This window comes from Andrographis paniculata, unplaced genomic scaffold, assembly GCF_009805555.1.
Source record: "Andrographis paniculata isolate CXL003 unplaced genomic scaffold, ASM980555v1 Contig57END, whole genome shotgun sequence".
NCBI lineage: Eukaryota > Viridiplantae > Streptophyta > Magnoliopsida > Lamiales > Acanthaceae > Andrographis > Andrographis paniculata.
Genome location: NW_026137592.1, coordinates 2,122,566 through 2,136,127, shown reverse-complemented (window position 1 = coordinate 2,136,127; position 13,562 = coordinate 2,122,566). Strand labels below are relative to the sequence as shown.

At 31.4% G+C, this 13,562-nt stretch overlaps 2 protein-coding genes across 2 annotated transcripts; both read right to left on the bottom strand.

The window, feature by feature from the left end:
- Positions 1-3,500: 3,500 nt before the first annotated feature.
- Positions 3,501-5,421, bottom strand: LOC127257384 (probable (S)-N-methylcoclaurine 3'-hydroxylase isozyme 2). Its single transcript, XM_051283776.1, has 2 exons — positions 4,530-5,421; positions 3,501-4,275 (listed from the first exon to the last, which is right to left on the bottom strand). The coding sequence occupies exons 1-2, from the start codon at positions 5,394-5,396 to the stop codon at positions 3,634-3,636; spliced, it is 1,509 nt and encodes a 502-aa protein (XP_051139733.1). The 5' UTR covers positions 5,397-5,421; the 3' UTR covers positions 3,501-3,633.
- Positions 5,422-7,975: 2,554 nt separating this feature from the next.
- On the bottom strand, positions 7,976-12,077 carry LOC127257428 (sugar transporter ERD6-like 6). The gene is made up of 17 exons (XM_051283847.1): positions 11,563-12,077; positions 11,238-11,300; positions 11,068-11,157; positions 10,911-10,970; positions 10,742-10,807; positions 10,583-10,648; positions 10,401-10,476; positions 10,212-10,276; positions 10,018-10,110; positions 9,843-9,923; positions 9,651-9,735; positions 9,457-9,566; positions 9,304-9,363; positions 9,152-9,217; positions 9,009-9,068; positions 8,791-8,905; positions 7,976-8,397 (listed from the first exon to the last, which is right to left on the bottom strand). Exons 1-17 carry the CDS (start codon positions 11,755-11,757, stop codon positions 8,285-8,287), a joined length of 1,464 nt encoding a protein of 487 aa, XP_051139804.1. The 5' UTR covers positions 11,758-12,077; the 3' UTR covers positions 7,976-8,284.
- Between the last annotated feature and the right edge of the window lie 1,485 nt (positions 12,078-13,562).

The window sequence follows — 13,562 nt, the reverse complement described above, 5'->3', positions numbered from 1 at the left end:
AGCTACATCGAAATATAAAGTTATACTTCTAATAAATTCTTGAATTAATTCCAGATAAGCAATCGCAGCTTTGTTCTAATCCATATATACATCAATTCTCTCGCCCCGGCCGTTTAATTTTATCTATACATATCTCGTTTTATCTCTTACTGCAGAAGAATAAATGTAAGAAGTCTCAACCGTTAACAATATTTTGTTTAATAATAGCAACTTTCTCGACTATAAATCATCGAAACGTGTCACAATGCATTCCATCTTGAATCTAACAAAAAAATAAAAGAATAACATCACTAATTGAAATGGGATCGTCGAACACAACTTGGAGTGTGTTTGAAAAGAAAGTGTTCGAGGTTGCATTGTTGGTGTTCGATAAGGACACGCCGGACAGGTGGAAAAATTTGGCGAATGTGGTTGGCGGAGACAAAACTCCCGAAGACATGAAACGCTATTACAAGCAATTCATCGAAGAAAATGAAAATGTCGAGACAGAAGCCGAGACCGAATTCAAGATAGTGAGAGGAGAAGTGTCACTCCATGACCATGATCATGAAGCTTGTGAAGCTTCCAAAGGGAAAAAAAGAAAAAACATATAATGGTTGATGAAGAAGATGATTAATTAATTGCTTTAATCAAATTAATGTCGTTATTATTGTTTCTTTTCATATGTATGTCTTTATTTGATTTTTGTGAAGTTTACTTTCTTTTTTTTTTTTTGTCATAGTTGGAAGTTAATAAAAATGAATTTATAACTAAATGTGTGGAATTAAAAAAATTAAAGAAGATTAATTTAATACTTAAAATGCAAAGAAAAAATCTTAATTGAAATTGAATATTTGGGCTTCAATTTCTTGAATTCTTTTCATTCTATTGACATTTATCGATCTTTTATTTCGTTTAGACTTTAGTAGTCATCGTATTTCTCTCATATTATTCATGCAATTATTGAAAATTTTGTTCAAAATTTCAACTTATAATAAAAGTAATAATTTAGAAAAACATAAGTATTATTAACAATGCAAATAGCAATGTGAGTTACAAATGGAAGATAAAACGTTAAGGTAATTATTTATGTTTTAGAAAATAGAAATAAACGTCTTTTTAGTCTTCTAGAGTTATATTCATTATTATTTTAGTCATTTATTAAAATAATTATATATGTAACTATAGTAGCTAAAATATCATTTAATATAAAAATATTGTTATATGCGATAACGTGATATTGTTGAAACCGGCATGAATTAGTTGTAATATTTTGCTTTTTTTTTTTTGGTAAACTGTTTTTTAGTTCCGAACCTCCTTATTATTTTAGTCTTGTAAGTGGAGTATATCGCAAATTAGTCCCATAAGTGAAAAATTTTCGTTGTTTTAGTCCTCCGGCGCCGAAGACGCCCGTGTGGCTCGCTGGAGACCATGTGTCCGCCAGGTCAGCGACACTTAGCGAACACGTGGATTTTTTTTAAAAAAATTTATTTGTCTTTTTTAATTTTTTTATTTGGTCCAATTAAAAAAATGAAAAATAAAATAATATCTAAGTGTCCGCCAGGTGTCGCTGACCGGGCGGGACACCTGGGGACACGTAGCCTCCGGTGAGCCACGCAGGCGTCTCCGGCGCCGAATGACTAAAACAACGAATTTTTTTTAGTTATGAGATCAGTTTGCTACAGACTCTACTTACGAGACTGAAAAAACAGTTTATTTTATTATATATATATATATATATATATTAGATTAAATATTGGCTTTACCCATGGTCAGCTTCTATTGGTGTGATAATAATTTGTGTCATAATCGGAATTAAGGTTTCGTTTAGATAAAAATTTTGCAAGTTTTGAAATTTTAAAAAATATTAAAAATTAGGTATGTGAAATTATATTTTGTGAGATTTAAAAATTAATTTGGTATAATATCTTTTAAAAAACTATTATTATAAATAGTACTAAATATTTTGGAAATATTTATGTAACCAAAACCTAAATCTTATACAATGTCAACTCAAATCTATTAATGAATTTAGAAAAAAAATAAAAATAAAAAACATGCTATATGTATAATCATCTCACTTAATATTTTTTGGATTTATCCTCACTATAAGAAATTTTTTTGTTTACTATTATTATATTTATATTGAAATATTTCAAAATATTTACGATTTTCTTTACTCTTGCCAATACAATTAATAAAATAATTACAAATAAAGAGTAAAAATAAAATAGACAAATTTCAAAATCATATCACATAAAAACAGTGCCGGACCCCAAGCTAGCAAATAAGTTAAGGCAAAAATAATAATATTATATTCCCTCCGTCTCAAAAGTATAGTCTTATTGAGTTGGATAGGAGTTTTAAAAATATTGGTATTATATTGGTAGTCGGTAGAAAGTAAACATAAATTACTTTTTTATCTTTGTGAGTATATTAGCGTAAAAAGTAGTGACAATTGTATAATAATAATGAAAAAATAGGAATAATTTTATGGTGATATAATTAATTTATGGAAATGAGACTATTGTTTTGGAACGGAACAGAAATGTTTATATATTAGGACAAATGGAGTATTAAATCAATAGTTATCATAATTAAATTTACATATATTTATATATACAAAAATAAAAGATTTTTTAGTTTTCGTTTAGTTTTTTAAGTGTAAAATGTCAATATCGATTGCTATTTTTTAAATGCACACTAGATAACACTAACACAACAATGTGAATAGGTCTTAATTTTTAATTTATTTTTTATTTAAATAATAACTGATTTTTTTCATCTTATAATAATTAATATATTTTTTATTTTAATATGTTAAAAAGTAACGAATACATTTCGATTTTAAATAAAATATATTCATATAAAATATAAAGTATTAAACAAATATAAATTAATTAGTTAAGTATATAATAAATAATTTATAAGATTCATTCAAAATTTTCTATTACTATCTATTTTTTAATTAATAAATATTTATATATATATATTTAAAACAATTCATTTTTTTATAAAATTAAGTTATATTATTATTAATATATATTTTATTTATTGTATATATTTTAATTAAATATAAATTTTAAAATATTTAAATACATATTCTAATTTTTTAGTTATATATATGAAATTATATTTTAAAACTATAAACAACGTCACTCATGTAAAATATAATAAAATAATATTATATGCATTTATTTTAAATACAATTATTCTAAATACCTATTGTGAGTATAATATTTTATAAAAAAAATGATACTCTATCTATTCAGTAAAATTAGTACATTTAAATTTGATACGGTGACTAAAAAAAATATTAATATAAATAAAGAAATAGTTGAAAGTAATTTTAAAAATTTAGTTAAAATAAAAAAGAGTAAAAGAAAAATGTAATAAAAATAATAATATTTATTATAAATAAATATTAACTTGAACATAATATTTTTAACTTTGCTAAATTAATAATTATAAATTTAACAAACTAATTAAAAAATAAAATGAAAAATAAATTTGATGGACTAAATTAGTATTATATATATATATATATTTACTGAAGATTACATGGTGAAAAGATTGGATAAAGAAAACAAAGATGTAAAGATAATTCGCCACAGTTCAACATAAAATTAGATGTGAATCTCAGGGATTAATTAATTAATTAATTAAATTAATGTTATGGTATCTGAGCGTGGGCACGAGCAGCAACGGCGTCTCCTTCTTGAGAGTGGTATAATACTTCTCCCGGATATCCATACCCGCGGGGTCCGACCCGCCCGGCATCCCCCACTCGAAATGATGCAGCAGCGATCCCACCACCATCTCCACGTTCTTCACCGCCACGCTCATTCCGGGGCACATCCTCAGACCCGACCCGAATGGCATATACTCCCAATGCGTCCCTCTATACCCGACTCCGACTCCGAATCCGCTTCCCAGGAATCTCTCCGGCCTGAATGACGTGGCATCCTCCCAGATGTCCGGATCCCTCGCAATTGCCCACGAGTTCACCACCACCATGCTGTCTTTCGGGATCACGTACCCCTCCAGCTCCCGGGACTCCAAGGCCCGGTGGGGCACCAGCAGCGGCGCCGGCACGTGCAGCCGCAGAGTTTCTTTTATGCACGCTTGGAAGTAGCTGCAAGCCGACACGCCCGACTCGCTCAGGCCGCCGTCTCCGTCGGCTGCGACGGCCAGCTCGGCGCGGACTCGGGTCAGCTTGTCCGGGTTTCGGATCAGCTCCACCATTAGCCACACGGTTGTTGTTGTCGTTGAATCTGTAGCCGCTATTAGCATCTCCTGGAATAACATTCCGTACAAGATCAAACATGCGATACAAAATTATAAATATATAAAAAAATGACGTCTCTTGGATTTGTTCGTAGGATATTTGCTGGTGACCTTAGTAAGATTCGTATTGTCTTATTAGTAATGCCTAAATGTCAAATGCAAAAATCAAAACAACTAGAGCAAGGATAATCAAGATTAATGGCTATTGCAATATAAAATTAATTGAAATGATCAAACATAAAAATATTTTATTTATTGACTACCACTAAAGAATTGGCGATCTGATCGTCGGAAAATGCTGTGTCCGAAAAGACAATGTCGAGGAAATCTCCACCACTATCGCCACCGCCGGAGCGGCGGCTGCCCGATCTTCTTTCAGCGATGATGGCTCCCCATATATCCTTAATTTCGGTGTACAATTCCTCAGCCCTACTCTTACTCCAAAAGTCGATCCATTTCAGCGCCGGAAAATAATCGACAAAACCAAAAGTGATCATCTTCTCAATCAACTCATGCACCAGAGCCATCACCTTCTCGTAGTCGCTGTCGGCCTGCCTCCGGAGATCGAACAGGTCCGCTGACACCAGGCCGCTGGAAATAATGTTCGCCAGCGTGGCAAACATCATGTCCTCCAAATTCACGGCGGCGCCTTCCCTGGACTTCAGGTTCTCCACCAGGTCCCGGACCCGCTCCCTCCTCACTACAGCGCCGGCTTCCATGGCCCTGGGTGAAAACAGGGCGCTCTGTGCCAGGGACCTCAGGAGCTTCCAGGCTGGACCGCAGTCCGACAACAGGATGGACGAGTCCAGGGACCCTGGAAGATTCCGGTACGCTGCCGGCAAATGCCTGCCGGAAAATGCCCTGTCGTGGGTTCTGCAGAAGGCCTTCGCCGTCTCCGGCGACGACGCCACCACCAGGAGCTGCCGGCCGAGCTGTAATGATATTACAGGCCCGTAGATTTTGGACAGGGCCTGGAGGGCGATGTGGGGGTTGTAGATCAGCTGAGGAATGTATGCCAGGGCCCAGAATTGGTTCGGGCCTGGAGGAAGGCGCTGTCGGGCCTGGAAATAATGCTTGATAAGAAGAAGAAGAAAAATGAATGCCAAGATGAAGAACAGGATAGCGGCCATTGATGCAATGTTTAAGGTTGTATGAGAATTGGATTAATAATTTGCAGAATTAAAATGATGCAGCGTCGAATATTTATAGAGTCGGATTTAGTGAAGTTGACTTTTTGATTTGTTGCCGAAAATGGACTGCGGCTTGCGTTGAATCCCGAATGTTGACTTCCATTTGTAAATCTACGCGATAATAAGACACTACAATATATATATATATATATATAATTATTTACAATATTTTTATAGTTAAAATAAAAAATTAATGTTATTCTAAAAATAAATTATATTCTAAAAAAAATATAATTATACATTTTAATCAATATTTTAAAATTCATAATATATATTATTTTAAGTAAATTATTTAATTATTTTAATTTTATTTATAAATATTTTTATTAAATTATAATTATTTTTAATAATATATTTTATAATTACTTACATATTACATAATATTTAAAACTCTGTATCATTAAAAGGAGTGATTTGAGATTTAATGGTAAATTAAAAAATAATAGTATATTGATGAATACGCACCACGAGGATCTTCCAACCGGTCAAATCCAATTTACCGTAGAAGGCGAAATTCAACCCATAACAACTATATTTCAATAGTTCAAAATGTGTACAAAAAAATTATACTCCCTCCGTCCCATAACAAAGCATCTATTTTTTCATTTTAGTCTGTGTCATAACAAAGTATTCATTTTTTTTAGTAACTGTACTGTCTACCTAACATTACATATATCCTTATAACTTACAATATATTACACAAATATCATTACCTTTATATCACACATACTAATAAGGTTATTTTAGTTATTTTTACTTTATTCCTACTATATCCCAATATATTATTAATATTTCTAAAATTACGTGCAAAAAGCAAATAGATATTTACTTATGGGACGAAAGGAGTAATATAATTCAGTATATTTACACATTTATTCAAATATTTTAACAACGTGATCATGTTTAATATGCTTTAATATATTTTGGGTGTGTTCGGTTGAAGGTTTTTATCCAAATTTTTACTATTCATCCAAAATTTTCCTCAAAAAAATATCAAATCAAATACCTATTTTTCGTTTTTTATATTATACTAAAAATCAATTTTACATTCAAAACATCACATCAACACCTATTTATATCACATCATACAAGTATTCAAATTCAAAATTTTTACTATTTAAATCCCAATTCAAAATCCAAATCCCAAAACAAACACAGCCTTTATAAATTTCATTATATATATATATATTATTTTTATTATATTAAAATAAATAAATTAATTAATTATTGATGATGTCAAAAGTCAAACATCAATGAGCCATATATGTTTGAACTTTGCTGTGTATTCGAAAGCCTTCGGTCACACTTACGCCAGGAAAATGAGGGAGGGTAGTTTGGTCATTTTATTTTGATTTGGTAGATGTAAATAACTACAAATTAAAATATGATATTTGTCATATTTTGTAAATAAAAAATATATTTAACTTAATATTGTAGCTAAAGATTAAATACTTTGATTTAATATTTTAAAAATATATATTATCAATTAATAGTATGTGAAAACTTCATTATGGGCTTCTTCCTTTCCCTTGTAAATTGTAGTAATTTATAATTAGTCAAACAAATATCTATTATGCCGTATTATGACCACAAATGAAATAATTTCAGTTTAAATAATTAGGGAAAAAAAATAAAAAAAAAAAATTACAAAGGAACAAGCCCATCATGAATAATACACTCCAGAAAAAAAAATAAAAATTTCAAAACATATCCAAATACAATATTATTTTACAATTCTTAGGTCAAAACATTTCTAAAAGACCAATTTAATGTTTTGTAATAATAATACTCCCTCCCTCGTACCGTGTTTGCTACGGTGGTATTTTAGGAAGAATGTAAAATGTATTACTGAAAATAATTATCATATAATATAAATAATTATAAATTAAGATTAAGATAACTAATTAATTTAATTAAAATTAAAAAGTTTAAAATGATATTAAAGTGTAATCATTTTTTTTTAAAAAAAATTGATATGAAATGTGAGACGGATAGAAACGATAACGTGAATATAGTACGTAGGACGGAGAGAGTAATAATAATAAGAGTTTTTTATTAATTATGTGAGCAACATTTATTCAAAATAAGTATACAATCTAAATTATTGAACTAATAGTTATGTATATATATATATATATATATTATACAGTGTTTAATGTAGGTGACTTCTTCAAATAATATATATTATACAGTCATGGCCGCCATGGGCTATTATGCATGCATGCCAATTGATTTTACACTATTCTCCATTTTTATTTTTTTTTCTAAAAAAACATTAAATCAAACTCAAAATTTTCATATAAAGAAAAAAAATTACCTTCAAAATATCATATCAATAATTATTTATATCGAATAACTAATTCTACTTGAATAACTAATTCTACTTCGGTCATCGAAATATTTTCTCATTATCTTTTCAAGGAGATAGTATGTCATAACGAATCTCTTTCGACACCCAATACTTTTTCACTTAAATAAAAATTAACGATGCAATAAAATTTACAGAGAGTATTTTACGGTACTCTATTAAACTGCATTATTGTATATCATCGAATAGAATATAATGAATTTCATACAACGAGCTAAAATTCGAACATTTTCACACATATATATATATATATATATGCTACGCCCCGAGAAGTTCGATCCTCTTAGTACAAGTAAGAAAACAAAGCCTGCAACTCCAGCAGTAGGTATGAATTCAATTCATGGATTTGTCGAAAAGAAAAGAATGGATCTAAGACATCATGGGGAACTTAGGATTGTGCAAAAAGGAAAAAAACCATAGAAGATGATCGATTGATCAATCGATATAATGTACCTTTGTTTCACCTAAAGGATTGTTGAATTTCTTCTAAAGTTCTTCCTCTGGTTTCTGGAACCCAAATGGTCACAAATGCTACTGTCATTGTGCTTATCACAGTGTAGAGTGTAAAAGTTCCTGTTCAAAAACAAACAAACAAAACATCAAACTTGTCCGAATACCCCGAAGATCTGTTTGTGTTTTTGTACCAGACAATATAGCTCGCATCCGGTTATATAGTGTTTTTGTTCTTCAAAATTTACGGGTCAATTGTATGGCGAATTATCATTTTTTCGTGCTGTATAGTTTCTTCGATTGTGTTTTGATCTTATGCCTCGTAAGAAAAAATTGTTTTTATTGTCCCGTACCATATTTCATGTGAATTTGGACCGGGGACAAGAAAAACGATTTTTTTTTAAGGCATATGATCAAAACACACGGAGAAAATAAATAAGACGAGTGATAATTGGTTATATGTACAGAATTCAGTTTGCAATTTTCTTGATAAAGAATTGGAACGAACAAACGAACCTCCGCTGCTCCAATCAAGCAGCAATGGCGCAGTCATAGTGATAATCCACGACGAGAACCAGTTGGCGAGCGTCGCGACACTGCCGGCTAGGCCTTTGATTTTTGGGGGAAGAATCTGAGATGTAAGAAATGAATCATCCATCATTACATTCTTGGGTTTGTCATTGTTGTCTGAACCTCGAATATCGGAAGGCAGAATCTTTTAAAGGAAGATGTACCTCGGACATTATGAGCCAGGGGATCGGTCCCATTCCGAGGGAGAAAGAAATGATCATGCACTGCAACGGGGACAACTTAGTCGAACAAAATAACAAACCTTTGCAATCGAAGATCATCGAGTGTGTGTAAGAAGAAGACATACCACGACTCCAACTACCGAGCAGATTCCCGATATGTCGTAGAGCGAAGAATCGTGCGCTACCATGCCCTTGAACAGTTTCAAATTGCAAGATCATCAAAAAATTTACGATGAACAAAGAGGTGGTGGGGGGGGTGTATGATCCCATCATTTACCTTTACAAAGAATGATATCGCAACAATGAGGAGACTGAAAGCCATCCCGGAGGAGGAAACCTGGAGAAGAAATACATACATCACGAAAAATGGCGATCATGACAAAAACCAGATGAGAAAAAATGCAATCGATGTGTTTTTTGTGTCACTTACGATTAGAAGAATCCGTCGCCCTGTTTTGTCAACTAACCACGTCGAAATTCCCGTTGCAATGACCTGAATAACTCCGACGCCAACAGTTGCAGCATTGCTTGACGAAATACCTGTTTTCAGAAAGTAACTAAATTATAACACGTCGATTGAAAATCACAACATAAAATGGATGGCAATGGAGCTGCTTCGCGCACCGGCAGATTCGAATATGGTTGTGGAGTAGAATATAACGCCATTTGTTCCGGCTAGCTGTTGTAGAACAAGTAATCCGATTCCTATCTGCACCCGAAGATTAGAAACAGAGGAGAGGTCACATGTAGGACGCTATTTAAAATCGAGATTGAATACTTTGAGCAGTGATATCTGGTTTTCGAAAGATTACAAACCATTAGAGGTAGCCAGTATCTTCTTAGCTTGAGCTCTGAAAAATTAATTGTCGTCCTTCTGCTCGTTGAAGCTACAGATCTCTGCAGAAAATAGATATTCGAAATCAAAGGCACATTGTTTGAATGAATTGGGAGGACTTATGAACAACAACAACAACTATGGGATTAAACTAACCTTGATTTCATTTACTTCGACAGTAATATCAGTGTCGAATCCACGAAGAACTTGTAATGAAGCTTCGAAGTCATCGGTCATTCCCACTTTAGCCTAAATTACAGATGGAAACATATGCCATTGCTCGTATACCGTTGCTATTTAACTAAAACTGTAAAAGAAAAAGAATTATATATATTTCTTCATCGACTCACCAACCACCGGGGAGATTCCGGGATGAAAAAGAGGCCAGGTATCAATATCAGACACGGCAATATTCCTAAGAATGTAATGCAGACATACATAAGTAAAAAACATACACTTTTCCAATTTAGTTCAACAGCAAATCGTCACAGGGATGCGAAGAATTCTTGGAGCAGAAATTTAGCTAAGACTTTTTTTACCTAGAACAGCAAGAATTCTCCAACTAGTAAACAGCCCGAGGAGATATGCTAGCAGGATCCCGATTGTCACAGAGAGCTACAAATATATATATATATATATATATATATAAGGATGCACAATTAAGTAATGTGTTTCACGAAAGAATCAAACAAAAATAAGCTACTTTTAACACTCAACAAACCTGGTTTACTGAGCCCAGAGCCCCTCGAAGATTTTGAGGTGCTATCTCAGCTATATACACAGGCACCTATAACAACAAAATGGAAATGGAGACAGCAGTCGAATAAGTTTATTAGGATCTTATCGCTGCTAATGTATTTACACAAAGCACCATTCTTACAGTGTAAGAGATTATGCCAACACCAAACCCTTCCAACAGTCTTCCCATGTAAAGAAATGAAATGTCCTAAACAAGCATTCGTCGAGAATGATAAGAATCAAGATCCCACATCGAAGGAAACAATGTACTAATAACTAAAAACCATGTGATTTGGAAAGGGAAATCTCACTTTGGCGAACGATATTGCAAGCCAGCCAATGATATTGGGAATAGCAGCTATCATTAAAGACTGCATATCGACACATTCGATCCCAACTATGAGTTTACAACCAAAGTTTTCGAAATAAAAGACATGTAAGAAGATAAAGAATGAATTAAATTCCAACCCCCTTTCGACCAATGTACTCTGCAATCTGACCACTAGATATTGCTCCCACCATAGCTCCCACATTCGACAACGAACCAAACAAAGAGAACTGCAATAACCATTTGAGTTATCACATAATACACAATAAATTCGACACAATCGAAACCAAGAGCATACAAAATCCTTAACCTGTGAGACAGTAAGCTTAAGATCCTTTGTAATAGCCGATTGTGTCGGCGAAGAATATCCACACTACATGACCAAGAAAATGATCATAATTCAGCCATTGTTGTTCAACTAAATGAGCATTGCCAGGATTTCAAACACGAATCAACAACACAGCTTAATCCAACTCAATTTCGATGAAAGCATCAAATAGATTAACTAAACTATTCCAACAGGACGTAATTTCAAATTTAATTCATAATCGGCATATAGCAACACCAAATCCCCAAACATGTTCGAAAAATTAACTTCGATTTGGAAGATAACTGAGCAGAAGAAAATTGAGTACGGTGAAACCAAACTGGATAGGCCCCAAGGCCACAATCAGGACACAAGCCAGCACTGAAATTGAGCTATCCCTAATTGCTTGAGAAGACCCCATCAAGCTCGACTGCCTCGATCCCATTCGGTACCAACTCCCCGTGTGCAGAAAGGGTTTCCTCAAATCCCCTCTTCCATCGTCCGATTCCTCCCTGAAACTCATCTCTGCCGCCTTCCTCCCAACCAAAATCCAAATCGAAAATTCACAAGAAATTAAACTTCCACGCAACTAAAATCCGTGCAATTATCGATCAGAAACTGCTAAATTGGTCAATGCAGTTTCAATTCAAGGCGGTTTTGGGAGATAAACACGGGGCTATGTTTTTTTTTTTTTTTTCTGTTCAGAAATAAATATGCAGCAGCTACTCAGTGTTTGAAGGGGCAGAGATTCGTTTTGGGGCTTCCATGGAAATGATTTGGCAATGTGGTGTCGTGATTCGATAAGACGACTGTTCTTATCTCAGAAATTGAGAGGGAAGAAGACAAAACTCGGAGTAATCCTCTGGAGCTCCCTGTACTGCCAGAATCAGAAAGATATTCCTGATGGTTGGGAGATCTACCTGGTTCTTTGGTCCCGGACTTGCTGTAGAGTTACAGCGTACGTAGCTAGCTGCCATTGGTAGCGTCTAGATCTTTCTTTCAATCATATAAACAAATATAATCATTGTTAGACAATAATGGGAAGTTCATTAAAAATTTAGGGCGTGTTCACTAAATCATCCTATTAATATTAATATATGCTTATATATTCAATATATATTTTATATATTTACAAAGTTTTAATAATTTAATATAAAAGATAAAATTTATACTATAATTATATTTTCCCTATATGATATAAAAAATATTTAAATTAAAAATACTAAGGATTTGTTTTTTTTTTTTATGAAAATATACTTAAAAAACAAAATATTAAATAAACAAATTCATTTTTTTTATATAAATGTTAAAATAAAGGGTGTGGGTGTGTGTTTTATATCTATTTTATTTTTCAATGTTATATTTAATATTTGATATTTATTTTTCATACAAAATTTAATAGTATTATTTTATTTTTAAAATATTATAAATTAAAAGATAAGAAAATACACTAAAAATATTCAATTTGATATTAAAAGTAAACTTCTTTCATGATAATATGCAAATTTTTTTGGTCCCATGTCTAGAAAGAAGTTTGTTTTTAATAGTACAAAATTATATTTATTCTTTGGTTTGGTTGTGGTTTAATTTGATTAATATTGATTTAAATTTTTATTTAAATAATATTTTTATAGTTTTTATTTTTTAAAGAAAATAATATATTTTTATTAAAAATTTTGGAGATAAATAATATTAATTTGAATTTAAATTGATAAAAAAAATACAATTTTATTTTTACATTTATATATTTATAAAAGTATATCTATTATGATCTATTTATGTTTCTTCTTTAATAATTTCAAATGTATTCATTCTATAAAGTTTTCAATAAAAATATATTATTATTATTTTTAAATATCGTATCAAAATATTATTTAAAAATATCAAATAACACTTTATTTCAAAACAATTTCAAACAAAACCTAAAATAAGTGTAAAAAAAATGAATATGTTTTTAAATGACATACGTGTAGTATAAGTGAAATTAAATATGAAATTAAATATAATATTTTTAATAAAATACTAAAATTTTAATATATTGTTTATTAGAAAAAATAAAATTACATTAAAAATTGAAAAATAAGTAAACATTTCCCACATTCAAGTTGAGTTATCTTGGTCACGTTTTCTCTAATATTTTTATATTTTTGAAGAATACAATACAGATAATTTTTATTAAAAAGTACTACTTTGAGATTATAACCTATAATATTCAATAATTATTTAAAATATAACACAGATACAAACTAAACATATAGTATTTGTGTTATTTTTTAGTTATCCTTATTTATTTGACTTTGTAGTTGTATTTATAATTATATTTTTTAT

Coding starts and splice junctions, on each gene's coding strand:
- LOC127257384 (XM_051283776.1), bottom strand. CDS start 5,396: ATGGCCGCTATCCTGTTCTTCATCTTGGCATTCATTTTTCTTCTTCTT. Junction 4,276..4,529: donor AGATCGCCAATTCTTTAGTG/GTAGTCAATAAA, acceptor ATGTTATTCCAG/GAGATGCTAATAGCGGCTAC.
- LOC127257428 (XM_051283847.1), bottom strand. CDS start 11,757: ATGAGTTTCAGGGAGGAATCGGACGATGGAAGAGGGGATTTGAGGAAA. Junction 9,924..10,017: donor TCGAAGTAAATGAAATCAAG/GTTAGTTTAATC, acceptor TATTTTCTGCAG/AGATCTGTAGCTTCAACGAG. Junction 9,364..9,456: donor GGCGACGGATTCTTCTAATC/GTAAGTGACACA, acceptor TTTCTTCTCCAG/GTTTCCTCCTCCGGGATGGC.